Below are 25,986 nucleotides of genomic sequence, written 5' to 3' on the forward strand. Positions count from 1 at the left end.
CTCCAGGGCCGACATCCGGCCGCCGGGTCCGTTTCCCCGCCCCCAACCCCACTCACTCCAGGGCCGGCGACTGGAGGTGCAAGCCTCCGGCTGCCGGGTCCGTTTCCACCCTCCCCCACTCCAGGACCGGAGACAGGAGGCAGAAGCCTCCGGTCGCCCACTCCCTTCCCCTCCCCCACCACCCACTCCCAACAGGCACTGAGGGGAATGTAGGGTTGCCAGCTCTAAGGAGGGAAATACCTGGAGGTTTGGGGGGTGGATTCTGTAGAGGGCAGCATTGGGCGGGGGGGGGGCGGAAGGACTCAGCAGGTATAATGTCATAGGGTCTACCCTCCAAAGCATCCATTTTCTCCAGGGGAACTGATCTCTGTCATCTGGAGATCAATTGTAGCAGTGGGAGATCTCCAGGTCCCACCTGGAGATTGGCAACCCTAGGGGGAAGTCAGCTGCACAGCAGGGGGTTGAAGAGAATGGTTTGATGGCTGCTGGGCCAAGATTGGCAACAATAGTTCCCCAGGAGCCCCATCGTAAATGCACCAAACAATTCCTCAAGATTTTCCAAAACACTACTCTGTTTTGGGCTCCTGGGGAACTTTGAAGTAGCACCAAAGCTTTAAGATCTCTCCAGCTGTCACCTGGAGACTGGCAACAGCTTGTCTGGAGTGTGGGCAGCATGGCATTGTATCTGTCTGAGGTCCCCCTCTTCCTCCTCCTCCTCAAATCCCACCCTCAGCAGGCTTCATCCCTAAAATATCCTGGAAGTTTCCAACCTGGAGTTGGCAACCCTATCTGCCTGTCTGTCTTAAGTTTTACAAACCCCCCCCACACACACACACACACACAGCCTCTGCCTAGGGAGCAGCTGACATCATTCCCAACTGAAAATTCCAACTGCCTTGGGGGGGTGAGTTTGAGGTGTGGAATGGAGTGTAGTCCAATCAGCTTCCATATGTAAATGACCTTGGAACGCTGGCCGGGACTGCACAAAGCAGCCAATGAACCCAGCCAGTGTCTTCCGAGTGGCAGTTTTTTCGGCCTAACACTAAAGGAGTGCATTTTAGAACTTTGGCACCCAAAACTCTTTTATTATAAGGGAGAGATGGTTTTAGATCCTAGCCCAGGACGAAGCTCAACATTACATTTTAGTTAGATGTTTCACAACATTGCATTCAAGGCAGCTTTGAATACATTACACTTTTTGGATTTTTCGTAAGACCCACAGAGTCCCCTGAGTCTGTTGAAAAATCTGTTGGGGGAGAGTGTGCCCCCTATTTGCAGAAATAAGTGTCCGCATGCAGAGAGGACTGTTGAGAATCTCTCTTATATATAATTGCTGAATGGTAGTGGCTTCTGTCCTATGGGGTGGCGAGATTGCATGCACTCCCTCAGCTATTGGCCTGTCGGCTGCCAGTCAAGACTACTGGTGTGCCATTGGCCGGGTCTGCTCCTCTTTTCCACCCACCCCCCTGTTAGGCACTGTGCTCTGTGTCAGAAGCTCTGTGTCTCCTGATGAGCACACTTCTCTTGCTTAGCTCCTGTCTGGGACAAAGGTTTCCCTCAGTGGCTGTTGTGAGGAACTCATAGGGTTGCCAGCTCCAGGTAAGGAGGCCAGTTTAAGGAAGCCAGAGTTTGGGGAGGGGAATGGGGAGGCTTCAGCTGAATAGAATGCCATAGAGGCCACCGGCCAAAGCATTCTAACTTCTCCCTCAGTGGCTGTTGGTAGGCAACCAAGCTTGGTTCTGCCAGTAAATAAACAAAGGAACAAAACCCTTTCTACACCTCTGTGAGGAACTCATTGGGCCCAGTCCTGAGTATGGTTGTCAGCTCCAGGTTTGGAAATTCTGGCTGAGTCCTTCTGCCTCCTCTTTCCTCCACAGGATCCCGCCCCCAGATCTCCAGGTATGTCTCTACTCAGAGCTGGGAAGCCTACTTTCCCCTCAGTGCCTGCTGCTGGTCAACCAAGCTTGGTTTCTGTCAGTAAAAGGCCCTTTCCACGCCTATTTTGGCCTTGGGAGAAAACTCATTGTGTCCTTCTATCCTGCTGACAGGCCCCTCCCCCCATGACAGCCAAGGCTTCAGAGCACAGTAGAGGCTGCAGGTGGGGGGGAATGGAAAGCTGAACAGTGAGGGGGAAATGAAGGTACATTGATGCTTGGTTGGGAAGGAAATAGGGTTGCCAACTCCAGGTAGAGGCTGCAGGTGGGGGGGATGGACAGCTGATCAGTGAGGGGTAATGAAGGTAGGTTTATGCTTGGCTGGGAAGGAGATAGGGTTGCCAACTCCAGGTGGAAAATTCCTGGAGATTTGAGGAATGGAGCCTGGAAAGGGTGAGGTTTGAGGAGCGATGGGACCTCAGACAGGAACAGTGCCATAGACTCTGCTTTCCAAACCAGCCATTCCCTCATGGGGAACCACTGTTGCCAAAATCCAGCTGAGGGTTGGAGATCACTCAGAATTCCAACTGGTCTCCAGATGGCATTGTTCAGTTCCCCTGGAGAAAATGTTGGACTCTGTGTCCTTATACCCTGCTGAGTTGGCTCCCTCTATGGCAGCCAAGGTTATGTGGCAGGGCTTCAGAGCATGGTGGGGGCTGCTGGTGGGGGGGAGATGGACAGCTAATCAGTGAGAGGGAAATGAAAGTAGGTTGATGCTTGGCTGGGAAGGAGATAGGGTTGCCAACTCCAGGTGGGAAATTCCTGGAGATTTGAGAGATGGAGCCTGGAGAGGGTGAGGTTTGAGGAGGAGTGGGGCCTCAGACAGGTACAATGCCATAGACTCTGCCCTCTAAACCAGCCATTCCGTAATGGGGAACCACTGTTGCCAATCTCCAGGTGGGGGCTGGAGATCACTCAGAATTACAACTGCTCTCCAGATGGCATTGATCCATTCCCCTGTAAAAAATGGTGGACTCTGTGTCCTTATACCCTGCTGAGGTTGCCATGGCAAATTGATGCTGAGTGCCCATGGCCATGGCACTCTCCCAGAGCCTCTTTCTAGCGCTCATTGTATTTATTTCCACAATAGGCCTTATTCCTAGTTAGATGCTGAGTGCCCATGGCCTTGGCACTCTCCCAGAGCCTCTTTCTAGCGCTCATTGTATTTATTTCCACAATAGGCCTTATTCCTAGTTAGATATATAACTCTTCTTGGCTGACACTGCTAATCAGTAGAGGTGAGACTAACAGTCCAATCCTAAAGACACTTTCCTTGATGAAAGCCCCGCTGAATAGACCTGATTAGCATTCTAAGCAGACCTGCTTAGGATTGCATTGTAAAAATCACATTTATTTTCTGAAAGCATTTTAGTCTGCTGTACTACTAGAAAGTGAAAAAAAAATAAACGTAGCCTTTCATCATAATAATGAGTGGTATTTTTAAAATTAATTGAATTTTCTGGTTTAAAATGTTATTTATTTTTAGTTCATCCATTATTACATTAATTCATTTTAATTTTCCCATTTGTTACGATGGCAAACACATACAGTTGAGGTTTAATATCTTTGTTTTACAGCCAGCATAAAATCTGCAAGCACTGTCCTCGCTCACTCAACAGATTTTGAATGCTGAATTTCAGATAGGGTACTGGTTTTATAGCCAATTAAAGTGCTCACAAAGCAGTATTTTTCTGTGGTGAACATGTGCTCCTTGAAGTTCTTAGAATCCATAGTAAGGATAACAATTGACTATCTGTTTGTATTCCAAAAAATCAAAGTACCACACAAGACACTAACAGAATTGCAGTAGACTTAAAACTCCAAAGGCAAGAAACAGGAGAATGCTGTGAGGGGCATCACTGAAGACCCACCTCTCCATCTGCATGCTTCCCGATGCTCACTGTTGGCACATACGGGCCTCAAAATCAGGAGGGAAGGAATTCCTAGTGTCTTCCTGCCATCTCCCTCTCTCAGAGCCTGTGAGAAACAGCCAGGTGCCATCCTCATCAGCAACCTCCTGACTGCTTTTCTGGGCAGCCTGACAGGCTGAGCATGACCCCCGCCACCCCCTGTCTTCTTATGGAGATTCCTCTTCCTCCAGGAAGCAGGAAGTCGGCCAATCAGCATGCACCTCCTGTCAAGCTGTTTCAAACCACTGCCAGTCAGTTGTTGTGGAAGCTCTTTAAAGGGGCAGTCTTCCAATGTTTCCTCTGTCCTGAGGCAGCCCCCAATTACTTTGGGAGCCTCCTTGTCCCTGCCTGTGCAAAAACCTTACACTCTAGTGAAATTGAATAGTCATACACAAGTAAAAACAATAAATCAGTCACTGTTGCAAAATGGGCCAACAGTACCTCACTTGGCTACTGCCAGCTTGTAGTGGATCCATGTTCACTGACCCCCATCTTGCCACCTAGCTCTACATCTCTTGCTACTGCCACCACTCGGAGAATTTCATAGAACTTTTATCACACATAATATCTCCATCCTGAGACAAGCATAATATGGAAAGTGTAGAAATTCTTTTTTTAAAAAAAATCCTAAATCTTTATCAATATATTGAAAATCTTCAAAACAAAGTTTTGGGAATTTCAGCAACTGTTTAGATTCTCTATTCTATTCCGACTCCTTCCTAAGTCACTGAAGTGCTCTTCCCTGCTGGATCATCTTTGTGAAGTTTTTAGGACACCTGTAGGGTATGTTTTTACTAGATATTCAGCTCGACTCTTTATGTATACCTATTCCTACATATTTTCTGCAGGTCCTTTAACATAATATAATTCAAGGAACTGTAACTCACCTTGATTAGATCTATTTTTGAGGGAGTCTTTGTATGAATCAAGTATAACATTGAATGATGCTTCTTTGGGATATAAAAGGCAAACTGCCATGGCTCTTCAGAAGTAAATTTCCTTCATAGTAGACACAGCAGTGTATCACTTGAAACCTTCCATCAATAGCCGGTGCATCTTCTATCCTATGGTTAGAGGCTGCTTTGCATGAAAGTTACTGCCTCTTTAATGTTATGTGTCTTTGGGATGTAAGTGGCATGCTGCTGCTCAGCCCTGGAATAAATGTGCTGGAAAATGGAAAGAACTACTTTCCACTGAAAACAGCACAATTTATTTGCTTTATAGTATGTTCTTTATTGTTCCTGTACCCATGTACAAAAAGTAGCAGAAGTGCAATGAGAGAGAGAGAAGAGACAAACCACATAAAAAAATTTAAACTGAGGAATTATGATGCAGATGATAACCTGAAAATGGAAGTAATGCATATTTCAGGAAGATACAGAAGCCTTGGGTCAGTGAACCCAAAATAGTGAGTCACAATCTACTGGTAATGGTCATGAGATCCTTCTGCCCTGATGGCCAGGTAGTTAGCTATTGGAACATACTCTTCTCATGTAAGAACACCATTTACAACTTGAGGCTCAGATAAAGGGACAATATTGTTTTTCAGGCTCCTGGTGAAATCACCAGTTTCATTCTTCTGACTTTTCTGAAAACATTGGCAAGCCCAACTCTCGCACTCATCCATTTCCTCAAAGGCACCTCCTTCAAAGAGCCCACCTGTGAATAATGGAGGCATGCAGAGCCTAACTCTGGAGCATTTTCTTCATGTCCTCTTCTATGTGACCAGGGGTTTTTTTGGAGAAAAAGCCCAGCAGGAACTCATTAGTATAATAGGCCACACCCAACAGCAGGAACTCATTAGCATATTAGGTCACACCTGGACAGTGCAGCTCATTAGCATATTAGGCCATGCCCCATTCTTTCCCTTGGCTTTAATTGCCTCCCTGTTCTTTCCAGGCCCCCCCTGGCCCACCAGCCTCGGAATCGCCGGGGGGGGGGGTTCGTTCTCCAGGCCTTCCCTCTGTAGCCATGCATGCAGAGGTTTTGGCTGTAGTGGGCGTGGCCAACTCTGAAGCCAGCCAGAACTCCGTTCCTGTGCGTTCCTGCCCAAAAATAGGCCTGTATATGACTATCTTTGCTGAACAAATAGGGGATCGTTTTAACTGCTTTCCTAGAAAAGCACATATATATTCACTACAATCCAGAAGGGAAGTTTAATCTTAACAGTGGTTCATTTGGAATGCTGTCAAGCCAATCCATTCCATTTGATGCATCAAAGTTCTCTTTATTGCAGACCGGATTGTACAGCCTAGAATATCTCAGAACTAGACCATGGAGAAAGAATGTGGAGAGGCTAGCAGATGGTGAGAAATATCTGCAGAAGTTGGTGTCCAGAGCATGTGGCAGTTAACTGGATTTGACTTTCACATTGGACTGAATTGTCTTGACAATGACTAGGAAATTTTGGCAAATACATCTGAGAAATATCTCATACAAGTTTTGTCTTTATTCAGCAGAATATCACCAGCTCTTCTCAGAAAGGTCATATCAACAATTGCTATAGAAGACAACAAATACCAGAATACTAGATTGCTTATATTTATTTATTTACTTATATTATTTACACTCCACCCATCTCACTGAGACTCAGTGTGAATTACACACTGTAAGTTAACATAATCAACAGAATTGGACATCCAGTAAACAGTGGAATAGGGTTTTGATTGCAGAAATCTGAAAGCAGAACTGAAACAAAACTAAAACATTTAAACATTACATGTCAAATGATGCAGAAATTACACAGTAGGAGCATACTTACAGCCACAGACAGTACAGTCCCTACTGCTTTACCAAATCATCTTTCTGAACCCCATTTCATCACAGTACATAGACCTGTACTGGAACCTCTGTAAACAAGCCTTGCTGAATAATTCAGTTTTACATAATTTGCAGAAAGTCAGAAGAGTGGGAGCTTCTTAATCTCAGCCACAACAGAGAATGCATATGTACGGGTAGCTGTTGAGTTTGCCCATTTAGATGGTGGCACCTGCTGAAGGCCCTGCTCAGATGAGCCAAGCTGTGATGGCAGAGACAGGGGTCATTTCGTAGAAAAAGAGCTAGGGGAACTCATTAGCATAACTCATTAGCATATGCCACACACCCTGACATCACCGGAAGTGTGTCATAAGGCCACACCCCCTGACATCACCGGAAATGTGTCATAAGGCCACACACCCCACCCCCAATGGTCCCGGCCGCCGCCACGGGCCTTGCAGCTCCACTGCCGAGCCCCATGAGGGGCCCGGCGGTGGACCTGCAAGGCCGGCAGGAGTGCAAGGAAGCCCCATGAAGGCCCTCCATGGCCCCAGGCAGGCAGGGGTGGGGAGAGGCAGGGAGGAAGCAACTTACCCTCCCTCTTCTCCTGCTTCCTCCTGGCTGAATAAGGGCCGGAAGCGGGGCGGCCGGAAGCAGGGGGAGGGGCTTCGTCATGTGCCCCGCCCCCGGTACCTCACCCGGGGGAACTGTGTTCCCCCGCGTTCCCCCCCGAAATGACCTCTGGCAGAGCATAAGGTGGGAGGCAGTCCTGCATAAAGGAAGGACCATGAAGTGCTTTGTATGTGATAGCCAATACCTTGAACTGAGCCTGGTAACTGATGGGCAACCAACACAGTGACTGCAGAATGGGAGTAATATGCATGTTCCACCTAGCTCCTGATAATAATAACCAAGCTGCAGTGTTCTGTAACAATTTGAGTCTCCAGGCTGACTTCCTATGTAGAGTGCATTACAGTAATCTAGCCTCAATGTTATTGTGGTGTGGTGTGGATCCAGGTTGCCAAATCAGCTGTGTCACAGTAGTGGTCCATCTTCTGGGCCAGGCTAGGTTGGAAGAACGTGTTTTTTGCGGCTGCATTAGCTTGCTTCTCCCACAGCAATGCTGGATCCAGTATAACCCCTAGGTTCTTAACTGTCAGCAAGTGTCAGCTGAATTCCATCAAAAGTGGGAAGCACAATGTCCTTCAAGATCTCCAGCTTCCCAATTTCCCAACTAAATTTCAATTAAAATGCAAGCCTTTGGATTTTTTCTAATGTGTAGCTGATGAATATATATGGCTATACACAGTGAATTATTTAGCAAATTAAATGCTAAACAGTATCCATTGAGTATCCATAGAGCTGCGGTGGCTCAAGTGGTTAAGATGCTGAACTGCAGGCTGTGGAAGGTCAGTAGTTCAGTAGTTCGAGACCCGAGTTGCCACATGACGGAGTGAGCTCTCGTCTCTAGTTCCAGCTCCTGCCAACCTAGCAGTTCAAAAGCAAGAAATTGCAAGTAGATAAATAGGTACCACTTCGGTGGGAAGGTAACAGCATTCCGTGCGCCTCGGTGTTTAGTCATGCCGGCCACATGACCACGGAAACGTCTTCGGACAGCGCTGGCTCTTCGGCTTTGAAATGGAGATGAGCACCGCAACCCTAGAGTCGGACTCGACTGGCTTTCGAGCAAGGGAACCTTTACCTTTATCCATTGAGTAATATAATTACATGATATAATGCTCATAGTATGACTTAGCACAATCCTTTCTTATTCTTATTTCATTAATGTCTTCATGAACAGAAATTTTCCTAAACAATAATTAGAGAATATCTTATATATGGCATGAGTTAGAAAAGCCATACCCCATCTAAATACATATTACTGTGCATAGAGACTATTATGCTTCTGTATCTACCACTCATCATTATGCAGTTATATGTTAAATAAAATGATCATCTCTCAGTATTGCAGGCATCTCTGTAAGGCATATACATTTGCCTAATAAAAGAGGCAAATCTGCCCATTAGTTCAGATATATTTTTAACCTTTAAAAATTCAAAACGTGCTTTCTTTTTATTCCACCACTTTAATGCTAAGAGTTTTAAAGTTTGCTTATTTAAGTTTATTGCACTGCCAATTTTGCATTAAATTAAATTGAATTGACGGGGGTGGGGGTTGATTTTGGTTCTTTGAACCAAGTGTAATGCTGGAATTATATGAGGCTGCACAGCTATGAAGAAAAATGTGGCCTGTAACCCCAAAGTATGACCACAAACAAAATCCATAAGCTTCCAAGAATTTCAAAGATTGTCTCTTTTAAAAACGAATGCTTCTTTACCTTCTTACTCTGAACAGTAAGTGAAAATATTGGTGTAGTTTCTTCTCGAGGCCTAACAACCAAAGAATGTGAAAAACAAGTCGGATTCTGATTTTTATAATTTTACAAACTTGAATCAGGTTCTTCAGCGTTGGAATCAAAGATATTCCTATTGAGAAATGAATCCAGCAGTTGTTTCATAAGAACATAAGAGCCTTGCTGGATCAGACCAATGGTCTATCTAGTCCAGCATTCTGACTCGCACAGTGGCCAACCAGTTCCTCTGGAGGGTCAACAACAGGGCATAGAGGCTGAGACCTTCCCCTGATGTTGCCTCCTGGCTCTAGAATTCAGAGGTTTAGTGCCTTTGAATGTGTAGGTTCCCCTCACTCACCATGGCTAGTAGCCACTGATAGATCCATCCTCAGTGAATCTATCTAATCTCCTTTTAAAGCTGTTTATTCTTGAGGCCATCAGTATATCCTCTGGCATGGAATTCCACATTTTAATTACTCTCTGTCTTACCCATCTTGAACCTACTGCCCATCAGCTTCATTGGATGCCCTTGAGATCTAGCATTCTGAGAGAGGGAGAAAAATTTCTCTTTGTCAACTCTTTCCAGCCCATGATTAATTTTATAAACCTCTTATCATGTGCTCCCTTTGTCATCTCTTTTCTAAACTGAAAAGTCCCAGATTCTTCAGCCTTTCCTCACAGAGAAAGTGCTTCAACTTCCTAATCATCTTGGTCACCCTCCTCTGTACTTTTCCCAGCTTTGCAATGTCTTTTTGGAGGTACCGTGACCAGAAGTGCACACAGTATTCCAGAAGAGGCCGCACCATAAACCTATTGATCCATTGATCTCAGTCGGGAATACATTTTAGTATAACTATTCCGTTCTCCAATTGGGATGAAATTCTCAGAGGCTGTTTTCCTCAACCAAGGAATCCTCCTTTCCAAATAGGAAGGTGGAAAGTGTCACTTTTCTAAAGGCATTAAGGGTGTGTTCAGATGGCTGTTTAGATACGCATGAGGCATGGGTGCTTCATGGATTTAAATGTAATGTCTAGACATCAACATCTGGGAAATGTCCGTCTTCCGTGAGCATTCCGTTTTACCGCACTTTGGAGCCGTACTAAAAGATACTACTTTAAATCTAGAGTTTTCGGTTCTGACGGGCCACTCGCGGACTTTCCCCTATCTGATCATTCCAGTGCACAATTAAAAATGGCGCCCGTTCGGCACCATTTTAAAAAAATCTTGATTCTGCGCATGCGCGAATAGCCAAGGATGCAATATCATGCCTATGCACATGTGCAAACTTTTGTTTTTTAAAAAAAGCCACCGCACGCATGCCTCATTCACTGGATGCCATCTAGACAATCCACAGTGGAAGCAGCGCGCAGTAAGGCAATTCCCCCAGGGGATGTCTGGTCGTGCAAGGAAGGATTAAAAAGATTGGGATCAAATCTGAGCCAGCATAATGGGGGGGATTAGCTGTCTGTCTGAACGCACCCTGAGATTCTCACCTGCAGACTAGGGACAACGTAGGGTTACCAAACTCCAGGTGAGCCTCGGAGTTCTCCAGAAATTCCAACTAATCTCTGGAATACAGAATACAGAGATGTCACCTATAAAGATGAGGCAAGAGATCAGATCCCTTCCTCCTTCTATCCCTATGTTGCTACGCTCCGTTTGTTGTCAGCATCATGCCATGTTTGTTTTCTATAGTATGATTAACACATATCTTGGAATTTGATTAATCTTAGATTGCTCTGGAAATTTAGAAATATATTTACCTTCTACCAAGAGAAGAAATTTAGAAACATATTTACCTTCTATTAAAAGAGTACTCCTCTAAGTCCATTGACTTCAATGGATTTAGAAAGGTATACGTAAATCTTCTTAGAATAGCACATAATAGTGACATTTTCAGAAAACTTTCCTGGGAGTAAGCCTCACTGCTTAGAGTTGTTCTCTCATTTTCCTATGCAATCTAACATTAACCTGAATAATAGTGGTGTGTCAGTTAGGGTCACCAGGTCCCCTTGTCACTCTGGTGGGGGGATTTGGGGGGCATTCTGGGATGTCCCCAATGTGATGACATCACCCAGAAGTGACGCCATCATGTCGGGGATGTCACATGGGGATGCTGTGGTTTAAGGGCAATAGAGTTTTGTCCTTAAACCAGAGCGTACCTGTGAGACATCCCCAGCGTGATGACATCACTTCTGGGGGACACCATCACTTTGGGGGAAAGTCATGCAGGGACGTGGCGGTTTGGGGGCGGGGTTTCCCCACTAACCAGCTGGCCAGCTGTGGGGAGAAGCCCTGAAAACTGGGGGAACCTCCACCGTGACCTGGGGATTGGCAAGCCTAGTGTCAGCTCATATTATAGAAGGCAGGCATGACATACATGTGGCATCAAGGATAGGCATCAAATGTAGTGGTTGCCACTGTCACATTTAAATTGTAGGTCAGTTCAGGAGGATCAGATGTGTGTTGTTATCCAGCAGAAGACTACACCAGTACTGTCAGTTTGGTATGGGATTGTATGAACATCAGTTCCTTCTCTGTCTCCACCCAGTCTGCAAAGTAGACAATATCGATGAGGGAGAACCGAGGAAGGGGAACTGCTGCAGTCTTTGCCCAAGCTGCCCTGTGTCTGCCAGCTCGTGAACACAAAACCTTTGCCCCTACCTATTAGGGTTAGGAAGGAAATATTTTACGTGATCCCAAGATCCATGCTTTTATAGAACCAGGGAGGCCTACCAAACCCTCAGATGGTTTGTAGAAAACGGAAGTGCTGGCCATAGAAATGTCCATTGAGATTATCCTGTTTTGTGTGACGACTGACTGATTACTTGGGTTGGACAACATCCCTATCAGGCCTACAGTAGTAGGATCACTACTACCCCCCCACCTCCTGCTGCTATGCATATGAAATAGCTAGGCATCAGAACAGTCAGAATGAATAGTTTCCAACCACTCCTGAATGTTGGAAATAATTGGGTTTGGATTTAGATCCTTTATTTATTAATGGGTGTGTATGTGATTTGATTAGTAAAGTTCCAACTACACACACCTACCAAAAAGGATGTAGACTGGGCTCTCAGTCATTAGATAGAGAGACACATTCCTTCTTTATAGCCTGTCTGTTCCATTTATTTTCAGGAACTTTCTTTCCCCATTCCTATTTCAATCTGTGGCTAAAATAAAACTAAGTGAGCACAGAATAAAGCTACCCCTCTCCCCTACCATGCATCAGGCAGAACCCATCACTGGGCAAATGAAAAAGATGTGCAGCTTGACATGGTAGCTCCTGGGGCCCCTGCCTTTGATGTGGTGGCTCCTGGACTCCCTGCCAGCTGCTGGGGGCCCTGCTGGCTGCAGGTGGTGGCTCTCAGGGCACGGGCAGCCCCAGAAGCTCAAGAGCAGGTCAAGATAAGGCGGTGACGGGGAAGAAAGAGAGAGTGAGATTTGAAAGAGAGAAGGGGAGGGAGATAAAGGGGGGAAGACTGAAAGAAAAAGGGGAAAGGGAGATTTTCAGAGAAGGGGTGGGGGAAGAAAGAGAGGGGAAGACTGACAGAGAAGGGGAGAAAGAGAAGGAGAAGATTGTTAGAGAAGGGGAGAAAAGGAAGGAAAAAAAGGTGGGGAGAAGGGAAGCACCCCTCACCATAAGCTTCTTTCTGAGTCCCCACTTGTATATTCTGATAGCCAAATCAACCAGATCTGAGGATGCTTGAATCCAATGATTGGAGCCATGGATGTACAAGACACATCATCCTACAACCCTGAAAATCACCCCAAGTTTGCAGAAAAATCTGAAATCTACACTGGGTAGGGTTGCCAAATTTTAAAAACGCACCGGCGGGGGAGCGTCCTCCTGGTCCGGGAGTCGTCGTAAGATGTGCGTGCGCACGAAGCGCGCGCGCGCCGCCAGAGCGTCACCGGAAGTGACGTCACACGCTGGGCGGGGCCACGCCATTTGAGGGGAAAACAAAGAGTTTTCCCCTCAAATGGCGTGGCCCCGCCCCCAGCGTGCGACGTCACTTCCGGGTGACGCGCACGCCGGGGCGGAGTTCCCCCCGGGCCCCGATTCCCCGGGTAACGGGCCTCCGGGGCGGGGGGAATTCCGCCCTACCGGGGGGGTTGGCAACCCTAACACTGGGGTGGGGTTAAAACCCAAAATGATAAAAAAAGCACCAGCAGCTTTAAGAAATGGAAGCCTTCACAGGCTGTTGCTAGGCAATTACAGCATTCTGTGCTTGGTTTCTGTCAGTAGAAGGCAGAAGGAGAGTGCAGGACTGTTTCTGGGGACATTTTGGCCTTTGAGATCTGGGCCAGGACTGGCAGCAACCCCTGGGTGACTTGATACTACCAGACTCACATGACTCAGTTAGGTCTGACTGCTTTCTACTGTACAACAACAGCCACTCTATGAAAGCCAGTGTGGTGTAGTGGCTAGAGCTTCAGAATAGTGTCCAGGAGACCCAGGTTCAAATCACCAGTCTGCTATGGAAGTTCATAAGATGAAGTTGTGCCAGGCACAATACGTTCAGCCTGACCTATTTCACACTTTAATGTGATGATAAAAAGCAGGAGAGGAGAATGATGTAAGCTACTTTTATCCCCATTATGGAGAAAGACGGGGTATAAATGAAGTAAATAAATAATAAATATAGCTGTAGACTGGAGGGAGATAAAAGGTAGCTTGGTGAATGGCTGAGAAGGAGAATGAGGTAGGAAAAGGGGAAATGATATGGGGGTTGACGGGAGGAGGGAAAGGGGACATAATATGTGGAGGGGGACACAGGGGAAAGTGGTGCACCCTCCGCAAGACCTTGAGTGTTCCTTATTATGCAAGTGGGCCAGGCCTAGCAGCCAGCCCCACACAACTGTGCCATAATTTTCCTAAGCAGAGGCTGGGGGGGGGGGGGAAGCTGAAGACAGAGGGGGCAAATAAAGGTAGGTTGGCTGTTGGGTGGGAAGGTGAGAAGAAAGCAGGGAAAGGGGAGAGGCTGCAGGGGCTTTCAGGAAAGTGAAAGAGGGAATAGTGGAGGAGGTGGAAATGAGACCCCTCCCTGAAAGTCCCTGAAAGTCTGTTTATTGTAACAGAGTCTGGCATAGAGCAGCATAACTGGCTTGAGAATCTAGCATTGTAGCCTCTCGTGTAAGTCTTATTTGCATGGCAAAAACCCAAGGGACAGTTTTCCTCTCTCCAAACTTAAGTTAATCATTAAAACAAGGTGCTTTTCATTTATACAACCAACTAATATTTTTTAAATTATGGCAAAAAATGTCATGAAAAGGTTTAAAGCACATTTCAAAATGTATTTGGTCAGGCAGTGAGTAAAGTGTCCAGTAGGTGGCTGGCATTCTCCAGCTAAAGCCAACACTTTCCTATAACTAACAACAGCCTTCGCTTAAGGAAGCTTGCTGTTGTGAGAAGCAGGGAGAGAGCAGACGTCCCAAAGATACTGCCTCTAGGATATGTGTGCTTAAAAGAGCGGCTTTTTACTTTTGCTGAAAACGGAGCTTATTCCAAGTACAGGAGCTGAAAATTGGAACGAAACTGGAAAAGGGCAGCACCTCCTAAAAGTTCGTACAGAATGTAATCCACTTGTTTCATCCCTGAAATCACCAGCGTGTCAAACTTGATACTGGACTATGGACTCCATCTCTCAATCTGATAGATCATCTCTGCAAAGTGGGGGCGTCCTTATTCCCAGGCCTAATAAATAGGCAAGAGACCTAAGTTTTGGAACTGAACTAACACTGAAGCTTTCTTGTGTGAATGGGCGGGATTTATTTTGTATGTGGCACTTATATCAGACATTCCACTTCTGTTGATCACCTCCAAGGAGGAACAAAATCGATTTAAGGGAATTGGTGTGGGCATTTTAAATCAAGCTGTCATTATCCCTTCACACCAACGTCTGGCAATGGCTTCTGAGGAATGCATTTTTCTAGATGTGGAATTGGATGACTTCATTCTTTGTAACGGCTCTGCTGTTCAACATGCGAACCTCTCCTTCTTGAATGAAGACTTATTTTACTATAGATTCTTGTATGCAATTCCAACGATTTATGGGATCATCATTTTGATAGGGCTTGTTGGCAACATAACACTGATAAAAATCTTCTGTACAGTGAAGTCCATGAGAAATGTCCCTAACTTGTTCATTTCCAGTTTGGCCATTGGTGACTTGCTTCTCTTGCTCACCTGCGTTCCTGTGGATGCCAGCAGATACCTGTCTCCTGAGTGGCTGTTTGGTCGGGTTGGATGCAAACTGATCCCTTTCATCCAGCTCACTTCAGTGGGGGTGTCAGTCTTCACACTCATGGCTCTGTCTGCAGACAGGTAAGCATCCCTTGAGCTACAGTGTAGTTTTTTTATAGACCCAGAACATGGAATATGATGGAAAGTAGTTGTTTCTAAATACTTAGTGTTCCTCCAGTGCTTCATTGTTCTGAAAGATTTACAGAGAAGGATAAAGCTATTTCTCTGGGACTGCTTAAAATCAATATCTAAAGCTGTATGTGTGCTATTACACTTGCTAAAATTTTCACCATCAGTGAGATTTATGTACTTACTTTAACTTTCTAATGTTCTTCATTTTGTTAAAAAAAATCCAGTTAAAATAACATTTAACAATTTATTTGACTTCTAGAAATTAAAAGTAGTCAAGAGAGCCAGAACATTATTCAGGCACTAAATAGATCCATTTAAATGGCTTGACAATAGGATCTAAAAATATTAATTCCTTTGGAAGCAGTGAGATTTCATTCCAGTCAAAACTGATGAAAATCTCATATAAACTTCTGCAGCATTTATAAAGAATTGAAGATATAGTTAACAGTTCATTAATTTATCATTCTCATAACTTCTTTCCTTCAAATATACCTGATGAAAGATTTCAGGTAGCTACACGTGATTTATGCAAGAAAAAAATAACAATTCTGAAAACAACTGTAAGCTTCAGTACCTGGCAAAAGCTACCGGTATTTAAAAACATTCTGAACACAGGGGATGAACATAAGATATCAGATTTTATGTGTTTTCCTTGTTTTGCAAAATCCAGAATCTGTGTATGCCATTTGTACAGAGGGTTTACACATTTCTCCTGCAAATACTTGGTGCCTCTCTAGGAAAAAAGCAAGCAAACTACTGAACTTTATGAATGCTGGATTTGCACAAACAGCAGTTCTATAGTTAACAAGCCCCTTGGACAACAAGAAAAGTAATGGATTGGTATGCAATGGAATAATTAGAAAATATTAGCTATTAATCATCTCACTAAATTTCATTCTAGAAAAGAAAAAGGAAAGCCCACAATTTTGCATCATTCCTTTATATATGGCTGATTTCTTTGCCCTGAATGCTAATAACATTTGTTCAATAAACACTTGTCATTATAAAACTGGGTTCTCTTTAAAACTTTTTTTAAAAATGTGTCCTTCCTAGTATATGTATGTGAGTGCCGTCAAGCTGCAAACAACTTATGGTGACCCCAGCAAGGTGCTTTCAAAGCAAGTGAGAAGAAGAGATGGTTTGCCCCATTGCCTTCCTCTGCAGACCTTTCCTCTGTTGTCTCCCATTCAAGTACCAGTGCTTTGTATTAGCATACCATAATGTTCTGTAAACTAGAGTTCATTGTCCAGAACAAATGAGATTAAGAAATGGATAGGTTATTAGCTATGATATTTATTTATTTATTAATCAGACTTATACCCCGCCCTCCCCCGTAGGGCTCAGGGTGGCTAACAAGGCAAGAAATCTTGCAACAATAAAACATAATTCATATTGTTAAAACAATTATACAATTTAAAACCAATCCCATTACAGATTTAAATTTAAAGTGCTCATTGATCTTCATTTCCAAAACCCCCAAAGATGACGGGCCAAGTCCAGAGGTTCCCCATAGTCGTTCAGTGGTTTCAACATTTATTCAGATGTTCAAGAATTCAGATGTTTTCTTCCTAGGGCCTCTTCCACCCCCCATGATGACAATATAACAGGGGGGAGCGAGGGGCGGCTGCCCCTACTCGAAAGCCTGGTGGAAGAGCTCCGTCTTGCAGGCCCTGTGGAACTGCATCAGGTCCCGCAGGGCCCGGATCTCCTCCGGGAGCTCGTTCCACATGCTAGTAAAAAAAAACCCCAAAACCTGAGCAGTTTGTGAACAAGCACCTGTACTAAAATGTTGGGACATGGTGGAAAAAAAGGTAGCCATAACTAGTTCCCAGAAACTGCTAATTTTGACCTCCAGCCCCAGATGAGTGCCAAAGTTACTTGCAAAAGTCAGATAATCACCAGTGTTGCAGTTTCTTGGATGGGGAGCAAAACTGACTCAAAACATACAGACTCTTTAGGAACAAAAGAAAGAACCACCATGCCATGGATATGATTCAGTGTCTGCTTAGCTTAGCGTTGGCCAAGCTGATGCCTCAGAAAAAATCACAAACAAAGCATGATGGTAATATCTCTCATGGCTGGATTCCAACATCTGTAGTCGTAACATGCAGGTTGTGCTTGGCTAAAGCTAATATCATTAGCTGAAGATACTCTCTGCACTTACCATTAAAAAATATATGTCTGGTCACCAGCATCACATCTTTATGCAATAAATTCTGTAAATTGATTATGTGCCATCCAAAGAAACACTCGGCCACTCTACAGATTATACAGAATGAAGTGATAGGATGCCAGGCTGCACCAGTTCAGACTGGACCTTTGAATATACATATTAATCTGCCTGCACGTAACAAGACTGTACACCAGGAAAGAGGCTACATAAGACTACTTTCCCTTACTCACTCTTTCCACACTACTCATATTATACTGCTGTCATTTATAACTCCAGTCTTCTTTTTGTTAACCCAAGACATCTCAGGTTCTGAATCTTTTCACCATAAGGTAGATGAATACTAATATAGATTTGACTAGGGAGACCCAGGATTAGGATCTCCCCATAGGTTTTTTAAGGCTAAAAAGTATCCATGGAAGAGTCAAGACTCATGTGGCTCTAAGGGAGAATGGAGATTAATCTTTTCCTCTGTAACATTAAATTGCATCCACTTCTGAGTGAAACTTAGCCAAACGAGAGAAAACATATAGGAATTTCTACAGAACCTATACAGTTCTAAGCTGCTCCAGGAGAATAACTGGGAGCAGGAAAAAAAAAGTGGGAAGGGTTAACTCCCTCCAGAGCTGTACCTGTAACCCAGAGTGCCCACAGTGCTGCACTTACAGAGCCATCCTGAGCCACACCCGCACCTCCGTGTCCACCTGCCGCATGACTAGGGCGGCGCTAGTCTATTCTCTAAGGGCATAATTTATGCAGCAGCTGGCAGACAAAGTCCGTGCATTTGCAGTGTTTTCTGTTCGTAACCTGGGTAGTGTCTATAGCAACTGTGCTGTGGCAGTCAGTGGAGGCAGTGGCACTAGGATGGACAGGGCTGCCAGAACCAATCAGTGGCCATGTGGCATGAGCGTGGAATCTAGCATCCATCTCAGGCAGGGAGCAGAGAGGGGCAGACCACAGGAGCTGTAGGAGTTGCGCTCGTTTCCAGGAGCACACCCTCCACTTGCTTAAAGGGGCCAACGCCTGTCAGCAGATCTGGCCACCTGATAGTGGGGAAAGGGTTTGAGCTGTCTGTGGCTGAAGGCACTACCACACTGCCCTTGCCAGTGGTGGAGCAGGAGAGGGGGCCACTTGGGTGGCCTCAAATGTAGGGGCATGCAGCACCACCCTCAGATTCCTCCAATTCCCTCCTCAATGGAGCAGAGGTGGTCTGGGACTGGAATGACTGCCATTCCTCTCTCAGCACTGCCGTTCGTGTTCCAGGTTCCAGAGCAATAAGTGCCCAGAGGATATCAGTCCAAATTCATTCTGCATTCATCATGTAGTGATATAGTTGTGATGTATTGCGATGGAAACCATGCAAGTCATGTATCATTCCTGCATGCCAGTATGTCCAATGGGCCCACCCCCTCCAAAAACATTGAGTCTGCCTGCTGTATTGGCTCACCACCACCACTGACTCCAGGGACCCCCATGGTCCCCCACTCTCATAGTGTCACCTTCAGAGATGTCTTCCCCCTGGGTGACAGAAGCCCATTCACGGAGCAGAGAGACAGTAATGAATCCCATTCATGCACTTAATGCATTGGCGACCTTTCTCCCCCAAGTGGCTTACATCATTCCCCTCTCCTCCATTTCACGCTTACAACAACCCTGTGAAGTTGGTTAGGCTAAGGGTGCGCATCTGGCTTAAGGCTACCCACCTAGCTTCCATGGAGCAAGTGGGGAAGGGAATCTGGATCTCCCAGGTATAGTCTCATGCTCCAAGCACCGCACCAAGCTGGCTGAAGCCCTCAGAGGGAGTGATAAATGGGCTGGGGGGGTAGTGGGGCAGGGAAGGGTTTGGAGGCCATGTCATGTAGTCTAAACCAAACAGACAGAGACACAGTTGTGGCACAACTCAGACTTTATTGAACGGCAAGCCATGGCAAGGTGTGAACAGGGCTTCCTCTCTGGGACCACGGGAAAGAGGACTGAGGATCCCCTGCATGACATGCATCTATGGGGGGTGGCATTGCAGGTGGAACTTGGAAGGCTACTCCAAGATGAGGGCTGGAGCCTCAGAGTGAGCGGGGGGGGGTATGGGGGGAGGTGGAACTTGCCAGACCCACATGTCTCCCTTTTGAATCTCCAGCTGTGGGAAAATAAACCAGAGATATGTTCAGCCATGGTGAGCAGACATGAATACCATGCTGGGCTCAGCCCTGGATATGGTGGCCTGCAAGGGTCTCCAAATGCAGCCGGGGGGGGGGCGTGCCACGAACCCCCCTAGAGGCACATGATGGTGCCATCCAAATTACACTCACTTGTCCTGTGTAGAAGTGCTCCCAGATGGCTGGCGACCCATCCACAGCAGCACCTGCAGTTGCTGCTCGAGGCTGTGATTCTGCAAGGTAATAAGTTACAGGGTCACATGGCTAGCTGGTTCACCACGTACAGTGGAGCAGCTGCCAGACCTCACCATCACTACAAACACACCCTGTCCTCTGCCGAGGGCGGGAAACAGGCATATGACAGAGCAATCCCCCCCCCCGGATCTCTCAGAAAACTTTCCTGGGATCTTTTCCCATGGCATGTCAGGGGCCATGGTGTTGCGAGGCCATGGCTTCTGCTGCCCCTGCATGAACTGAGTGTGTGCAGGAGGCACTGTCGTGGCACCTAGCCACAAGCGAGGGGAGGGGGGAGCCAGCTCATGAATCTTGCCCCTGCTTACCTGTCAGTGCATGGTTGCCCCTGAAGCTTGAGCTTTCAAAGGCAGGGTACGTGTTCAGGCTCTGAAATGGGAGAGGTCAGCCACAGAGTACAGACTTTGCTGTCCTCATTGGGTGTCGGCACCAAGTGCTCGCCCTGTAGTGCCAAATGTCCTATCTGTGCTTTTCCCACCACCAAAGCACCTCACCGCCTGCTCTAAGTCCACATGGCAGGGACCTCCAAGACAGAGTCCTGGGTCGTATGCCCTAACAACTGAGTTGCAAGGTGACCTGGTGGAAGTTTTTGTAGGATGGGGGGTGCAATTGAATGCTGGGGAGGGAGATGATTGGCTAAGCCTCTAGTCGGCACCCTGAGCTCCTCTGAGCCTAATGGGCAAGGCTGCAGCGGGGGCGGGGGGGAGACACTTGATTTTCAAGTTCGATGGGCTCCTATGGGCTACGCCATGTTTTTTGTTGCTGTAACTTTCTGCCTCTGGCAGGGGGCATCCCCAGGCTGAAAGGGCTCAGGGAGCTGACTAACTCTGGCCACACCCCCAAAAACATCCTCTACCACGCTGATGCAGGGGCCCACGCCTCTGTTGTGCCAATGGGCAGCTGCGAGCAACGGGGCAGTGCTGGGGCCTGCGCTATCATAAGTGGCCCTTATGTGGGTATATCTGGGACATACGGCAATGCAGAGGTCAATTGGCTCCCTGAGCACTTTCATTCCCCCCCCCCCGGATTGCTCTGCCCACCTCTAAAAGACCAAAGGACATCCTAATCACAGATTTCTTAGATCATACTGATTATTTTAGATGACCTTTTCTATACCTTCACCAACATCATTATCCCTCTTCAGAAGAGTATGAAACCCAGAATTGCAAGCTGTATTCTAAATGTGAGTGTATAATTTATGTCATATCTGGTTATAGATCATATTTCTGTTATCCAGTCTACTGGCTTTCTGGAAAATATGTTGAATTCAATGTAAATTATCTTTGCCATTGTGGATGATGACATCCCTACAGTTTGTGAAACATCCATTAAATGTAGCTGCCAACATGACACCCTTTTTTGCACACTACTTTCTTTTATTATTATTTTTATTTTTATGAGTTTTATTTTATGAACTTTCCCCCCTGTCTTCCTTCAAGGAGCTCGGGGCTTCACATATGGTTCTTCTCCTCCCTTTTATCCTTACAACAACCCTGTGAGGCAGCTTAGTCTGAGAGAGAATGACAATCCAGATTCACTCAATAGGTTTCACAGCAAGTGCTGATCTGAACACAGATCATCCCAGTCCTTGTCAGACATTCCACTCAGGCTTAATCCTGAATGTGGCAGTACTGCACTTGGCTGGGGGGGTGGGGGGCAGTTGGTGGTAGGTAGCAGGCATGTAGAGCAATTTCCACAGCCTTATTCAACACAGTCAGACCAGAAATCATACATTAATACGGGGAGGGGAGGTGTAACCTTTCTAAAAATATATATATTCAAGTGCATGATGAATGTTGCCCAAATGGGAAGTGAATGGGGTGGGGGGATGAAAGGATCAGTGGTACCTGTACCCTAGTGGAGATGACAGCATCAACAGTGAATTAACTTCCCTCGGACAAGTCTAGAGAAAGTTAAGGCGAGATTAAGGATCATACAAAGAATGGCACTGAAGTGTACATGCTTCTTATCTTTTCTGGATTGCTCTCCTTGGGTTCCAAATATTAACTGCTTTCTGTCTGATTAAAAAAAAACCCCAACAAACCTAGAATAAAAAGAGCAAGGGTGAAAGTACAGAGTGTGGGATGGATACGTCACCATGGAAAATGAGGGAATGGAAACTTGACCTTTCCAACCTGGCTGCTGGCTGATCCTGAATCATTTTATCCTTGATTCAAGTGACCTTTGGGCAAAAAGGGATAAACTCACAACATAGATGAAAAATATGCATGGGCTTCTCGCTTGCTTCTCTGGAGAGAAATGCTATTCGTTGGGGATGTCTCTAACCCACAACCCTAGTAAGTGCAGGGAGAAAGAGAAAAGGAAGGATAGTTAGTCTCATTCATTTAGGGGAACAAAAGTAAGTGAAACATAATGGGAATGAATGAACCTCCAGGAAACAAAAAAAATGAAATTAAGCAAATAATATGCATTTCTCTACCTTTGCATGTGTAGAGCATCCCCCTACTCAAGAAAGAAAGCAGGGAAATCCCAGCCATAGAAGGTAGGAATATTGAACTTGGAAGAAGCAGACTGGCTACACCTAGGCTGCTTCTGGCTACACCTAGGCTGCTTCTACATGAGGATTTTGCTCCATGTGGCCAGCAGAATGGCCCTGCTTTGGGGGAGATCGTCCTCATGATGCCACATTTTGAGCACGGCATGACTCCTGTACTTTTCCCTTTGGAGGCCAGATCAAAAAACAAACATACAAGCCAACCCTCCCCCCTGTGATCTGTCTCAAAGAGAAATGTGTAGGGTGGCTGTGGGTGAAATATCCATGAGAATGCTCAGCCAATCCAGTGAGGGGATGTCAGGTTCCACAGCCAACAACGGAGTACACGCTTATCAGAAAGGTTATACTTTATTGAAGAGCTATAGAAGCATTAACAAAGGCACTGTTAAGAATGGCGTTGCCCCTACAACCATAATGGGATATAGGGCATTCGTATGCACACACCCCTTCCTTAGGCCAATTAGCCACATTCCCACATGCGGGAGAAGGAGCCCCAGGCCGTTTAAGCCAAAGCTGGGAATTGACAGCGCTCCCACGGTTCCCTCACTCCTAGACACCACACCACCTGCATGGCTGTAGATAAGCAAGCGTTACAGCAGAGAAGAAGCACAGATGGAATGCCGTGAAGAAGAAAGGGAGGCTTACCCAATGCAGGAGGGCTACCCAATTGTTGTGGCCTTGGAGCTTCTGCACTGATGCAACGGGTTGCAAGGGGCAGGGTAGGAGGGGAAGGGTGGGACAGCAGTAAGCTGTGCAGGAACAGGGTGGGCACCACCATCCCCCCCCCACATCCATCCGGCTTACATTCTGCTCCCATGTGGGAGTGGCCCTGGATTGCTCTGTGGTGTCCTACAGGGCAAAGGGGAGGCGTGAGATCAGGCCCGTAGCCAGGATTTTTTAAGTTGGGGGGCATTTAAATTTCTTAGGGGGCACTGGATTAAATTAAATAAATGGAATACCCGGCTCCTTCCCCGCACCTGCTGCCACTGGATGGGAAGTGGGGAGGGCATTGCCAGTAAGTCAGGGGGCCTAGCACCAAGATGCCCCACTGTAGCTACTGGCCTGTGTGAGATTGCTTCAGTTAAAGATATTCTGATGGTTACTCCTAAGAAAAATAAATCTTGAAGTAATCCATTGGTAATTTTCAGAAACCTTCTTTCCCATATTTCTGCCAGCATCTCAGATATGAGGCCAACAATTCATCAGATATAAAAGAGAGAAAATGAATTTCTCTGGCAGGTAGCTAAGGCTGAAATAGGACTCCCTGATAGTTTTGGAAGGGATAAAGCCATAGGATACCATCCAGAGCTCCTCGTTCAGGCTATTCAAATGCTGATGTGCCCAGTGACACACCCACCCCCCCGAACAAATCAACGTTGTGTTCTATAAACTCAAGCAATAAAAATTCCCTGTTCAAGAGGGATGGATCAAGGGTGCCTGAAATCAATCAGCTTCACGCCTCTCAAGAGGCGATCAATGCAGCCAGAGGCAACAACACAGACCATCTGTTCAGTAGTGGCCATGAGGTACAGTATCAATATTGTGAAGCTGTAAAAGTGTCTACAGGTTTGCTTTTTCAAGCATGTACCAATCTGATGACTTCCTGCATTACTAATAATTAATTTTCAGGATGCTACGGAGTGTTTTTTTAGAGTCTCCGTTCCAAAGCTATTGGCCACCAACCCTCCGTGCACATGTTGCCTAGATTCTCCACCTGTCCTTGCAGCAAATGGGGGACAATACAGTGTGCAAATTATACAGTCCAGTTAGTGAAGTGTGTTTAGCAGGCCCTTCGCCCTGAGCATTTTACATGAAGCTCACCTCAGAAGCAATGGAAGCTTTCTGTACAGATGCTCGTTTTAACACACACACACTACACTTGATGTTAGCCAAAAAACAACAACCCCGAAGTCTTCCAAATGGGTTCAAGGGTGATCACTTCCTCTTTAAAATGGAAGCTTCCCCACTAATTTTATAGGAAGCTAAACAAAGTTTTAGAGAGTCCTTTCCTGGCAATTGTTTCTCAATAGGTCTCATTGTATTATTTAGTGCCTAGTGTATGTGTAGTTAGATATGCATATCTGTGCCATTTGCTTTGCAGAAACGCACATCCTGTGCTGCCTGCCACTGTGTCAATACAGTACGGGATTTCATAACAATCACAGGTTCAGTTTGCCTTTCTTCATCCCCCCCTTGCCCATTTGCAAGCAGTCTCAATGCAAACATCTGAAGCATACCGAATTAGTTTCCCAGTGAGATGTTTTAAGCACAACAGGCTCAGAGCTCTGATGAGCAGTGTGCGTGCCCTTAACTCCCCTTCGGCATTTGTGGATGTAAACTGAAGGAGTCCAGTGGTTGCAATGAGCTAGGAAGGATAAATATTTCAGTTAAGAAATAATAATGGTCATATATTATTGCCTCTGTTTATTTGCAGTGGCTGTTGATCCCAGTCATGAATCAGTGTTTCACTGCAGTAGATTACAATAAGTGCTGAATGGCTTGCAACAACAGTCCTGCCTCCATAAAATATAAAGCCCATTTCACGGAAGCTTATTTCCTATTTCCAACGAGGTTTTTCTCATTGACTTTCTTTGTAGACAGTGAAGAACATGACCTGTGATAGGCCGTGTCACATTTCAATCTGGGGCACAATTTCCATTGCTAAGGTTCGCTGCCAGAACATGGAAATAACAATATCAGTGCCTTTCTTTCATAGGCATGCACAATAAACAAAAAGTAGGCTAGGGAAAATATCAGTATCTTATTTTTATGGCCTTCTTTCAAAGGTTGTTTTAAAAGTAATGCTTGCTGTTGGAGCATCAACACAGGTGATTTTTTGGGGCAGGCTCAAAAAACAGGGAGAATGGGTACATGAAAACTCAGGCATTAGTTCCTCTCTTCCTTGAAAACAAGGTAGCATATGACTGCTATCAGGGGTCATTTCATGAAAAAGAGCTAGGGGAACTCATTAGCATAACTCATTAGCATATGCCACACACCCTGACATCACCGGAAGTGTGTCATAAGGCCACACCCCCTGACATCACCGGAACCTTTGAGTAGCCAAATCACTCGCTCACAGCTTTAATGCCAGTGGCTCACAAAGTAGAAATTTTGCTCACAAGACTCCACAGCTTAGAGGGAACATTGGTAGGCAATTCCAGAGAGAAAAAACAGCTATAAACCAAGACCAGCTATAAACCAAAACAGCTATAAACCAAGCATGGGGGCAGATGACCACATTGCTACGGAAAATACACAGAAAATCCGGGCATTTATACTTTGTTTTCACTCCCTCCCCCCAACAATTCTGGTGGCCGCCCTGGTTTCAGCTTTCACCGAGCCCCCGTCGAGCTCAGCGGTGGAGCTGCGAGGCCAGCGGGAGCGCGGAGAAGCCCTGCCAAGCCCCATGAGGGGCCTGGCGGTGGACCTGCAAGGCCGGCGGGAGTGTGAGGAAGCCCCGCAAAGGCCCCCCACCCCCAACGGTCCCAGCCACCGCTGCCGGCCTTGCGGCTCCACTGCCAAGCCCCATCAGGGGCCCGGCGGTGGACCTGCAAGGCCG

The 25,986-nt window shown here is 46.0% G+C and overlaps 1 protein-coding gene across 1 annotated transcript in view; it reads left to right on the top strand.

Annotated features, from left to right (window-relative positions):
- The first annotated feature begins 14,864 nt into the window (after nt 1–14,864).
- Nucleotides 14,865–25,986, top strand: part of GRPR (gastrin releasing peptide receptor) — a 36,260-nt gene continuing 25,138 nt past the window's right edge. Inside the window, exon 1 of the mRNA XM_015417610.1 lies at nt 14,865–15,283. Within this exon, the coding sequence (XP_015273096.1) occupies nt 14,865–15,283 (419 nt within the window). The remainder of the gene's footprint in view (nt 15,284–25,986) is intronic.

Source organism: Gekko japonicus, unplaced genomic scaffold (genome assembly GCF_001447785.1).
Source record: "Gekko japonicus isolate JY-2015 unplaced genomic scaffold, Gekko_japonicus_V1.1 scaffold18, whole genome shotgun sequence".
Lineage (NCBI taxonomy): Eukaryota > Metazoa > Chordata > Lepidosauria > Squamata > Gekkonidae > Gekko > Gekko japonicus.